This window comes from Equus quagga, chromosome 21 (assembly GCF_021613505.1).
Source record: "Equus quagga isolate Etosha38 chromosome 21, UCLA_HA_Equagga_1.0, whole genome shotgun sequence".
NCBI classification, from domain to species: domain Eukaryota; kingdom Metazoa; phylum Chordata; class Mammalia; order Perissodactyla; family Equidae; genus Equus; species Equus quagga.
The window spans coordinates 26,773,186-26,774,909 of record NC_060287.1 but is presented as its reverse complement, the minus strand read 5'-3'; the positions used below and the strand labels follow the sequence as shown (position 1 = coordinate 26,774,909).

Here is a 1,724-nt window from a genome sequence, read left to right as displayed (position 1 = left end):
TTTTAAACTCTTTCTGCCCCAGAGCATATAGGTTACAGGATTTTTTACATTCTTTTGCAACAAACTTTCTTGTAAGTTTCCTTTTTTGACAATTTCCAAAAAGCACAGAATTTTCTTTGCATGAGACATAACATGCCACTGCTGCAGAGAAGTTTTCTACAACTTTTAAAGACAGTTCCAAGAGAGGAATTCTAAGAATGTTTATGCAGTGGTGGTTATAATTAGAATAAGAGAATGACCTTCAAAAGTATCAGTTTGGGTTGAATAATTTAAGAAGAAGACATCCTATTAAAATTCAGTCACACTGCTTAAACATATATTTAATCAATGGAAGGCATTGGCAGGAACATCCAGTTTTATGAGAGGTGGGAGCACAACTTCCTGGACTATAATGAAGAGTTCTGATGCGGACTCATATAACAAGGAAGAAAGGAGTCTGTACACAGGATCATCACCTCCTAGGTATATATAAGGGATCAGGCCAAACGAGGGGCACAGCGAAACTTGAGACACTCGCTTCTTTTCAGTCAACCACAGCCTGCTCTGGAAACCTCACCATGTCTTGCCACAACTACTGCTCTGGAAGCTACAGCTTGGGATCCCTCAGAAATCCATGTCATATTCCTCTCCCCTCCTCCATTGCCCTCTGCTCTACAAATGTGAGCTGTGGAGATGTCGTCTGCTTGCCCAGTAGCTGTCAAGACCATACCTGGCTCCTGGACAACTGTCAAGAGACCTGCAATGAACCAACCAGCTGCCAGCCAGCCAGCTGTGAGCCCAGCAACTGTGCAACTTCTCACTGCCCCTCCACTGCTTACTATGTGCCCAGACCCAGCCAAGGAACCAGTTTTCTTCCTGCTGCTTCTTACATCTCTAGCTCCTACCTCCCAGTATCCGGTAGACCTCTGAGCTATGTGTCCAGCAGCTGCCGACCCCTGAGCCTCCTCCCTTATATATCCCGCCCTTTTGGTTATTTGCCCTGTCGTCCTCAACCACTTAGCATTGTGTCCAGCAGCCTCAGACCTCTGCATCCTCTCTCCGTTGGATACCAACCTCTGACCCACGTGTTCAACACTTGTCGTCCATCTTGCTCTGCACTGGGAGGCCAGTAGCCTCCTTGTTCCAGTTTATAACCATACCGAGGATCCAGGATGAAAATTCAAGCTCCATGGACTTTTGCTGCTTTCCTAGTAGTGACTGCCTTTTCTTGTTTTTACTGTGCCTGATCTAATGCAAGCTGCTCCTTTCACATTTTTAACTCTTCTTTTCATCTCTCCTTGACATAAAATTATTTGGTTTACAATGCTATTCACTGTCACTCTGGTGTAGGAAGAATTTCTTTGGTTTCTGCTGCAATAAATGAGATCCAATGAGAATTAAGAATCTGGTTCTTCTGTTTGTTTTTTATTTCTTCGTTTTAACACAGAAATGACCAACCTCAACTGCTTACAAAATAAGTAAATAGGCCATGGTATACTCAACCATATGTTCTTATCTGACAGTAGGGGAATGGCTTGATGGTTTATTTCTCAAGCTGCTTTCTAGATTTCTGATCCTATGTACCTGAAAGACCCAAAGAGCCCTTGGTGAAAGTTATTTTGAAAAGGCAAGATTAGGAATGATCTCCTTATCTCTCTCTTCCAGTGAACCTGCTTCCACCAGAATGTTCTAATTGCAAACTGAACCACTTCTCACTGTTGCTTAAGCCTTTGGTGGCTTCCTAT

At 43.3% G+C, this 1,724-nt stretch overlaps 1 protein-coding gene across 1 annotated transcript; it reads left to right on the top strand.

The window, feature by feature from the left end:
• Positions 1-478: 478 nt before the first annotated feature.
• On the top strand, positions 479-1,376 carry LOC124231419 (keratin-associated protein 26-1). Its single transcript, XM_046648218.1, has one exon. The coding sequence runs from the start codon at positions 558-560 to the stop codon at positions 1,110-1,112; it is 555 nt and encodes a 184-aa protein (XP_046504174.1). The 5' UTR covers positions 479-557; the 3' UTR covers positions 1,113-1,376.
• The last annotated feature ends 348 nt before the right edge of the window (positions 1,377-1,724 follow it).

What these genes read in the sequence shown, in the direction of transcription:
- LOC124231419 (XM_046648218.1), top strand. Translation starts at nt 558, where the DNA reads ATGTCTTGCCACAACTACTGCTCTGGAAGCTACAGCTTGGGATCCCTC.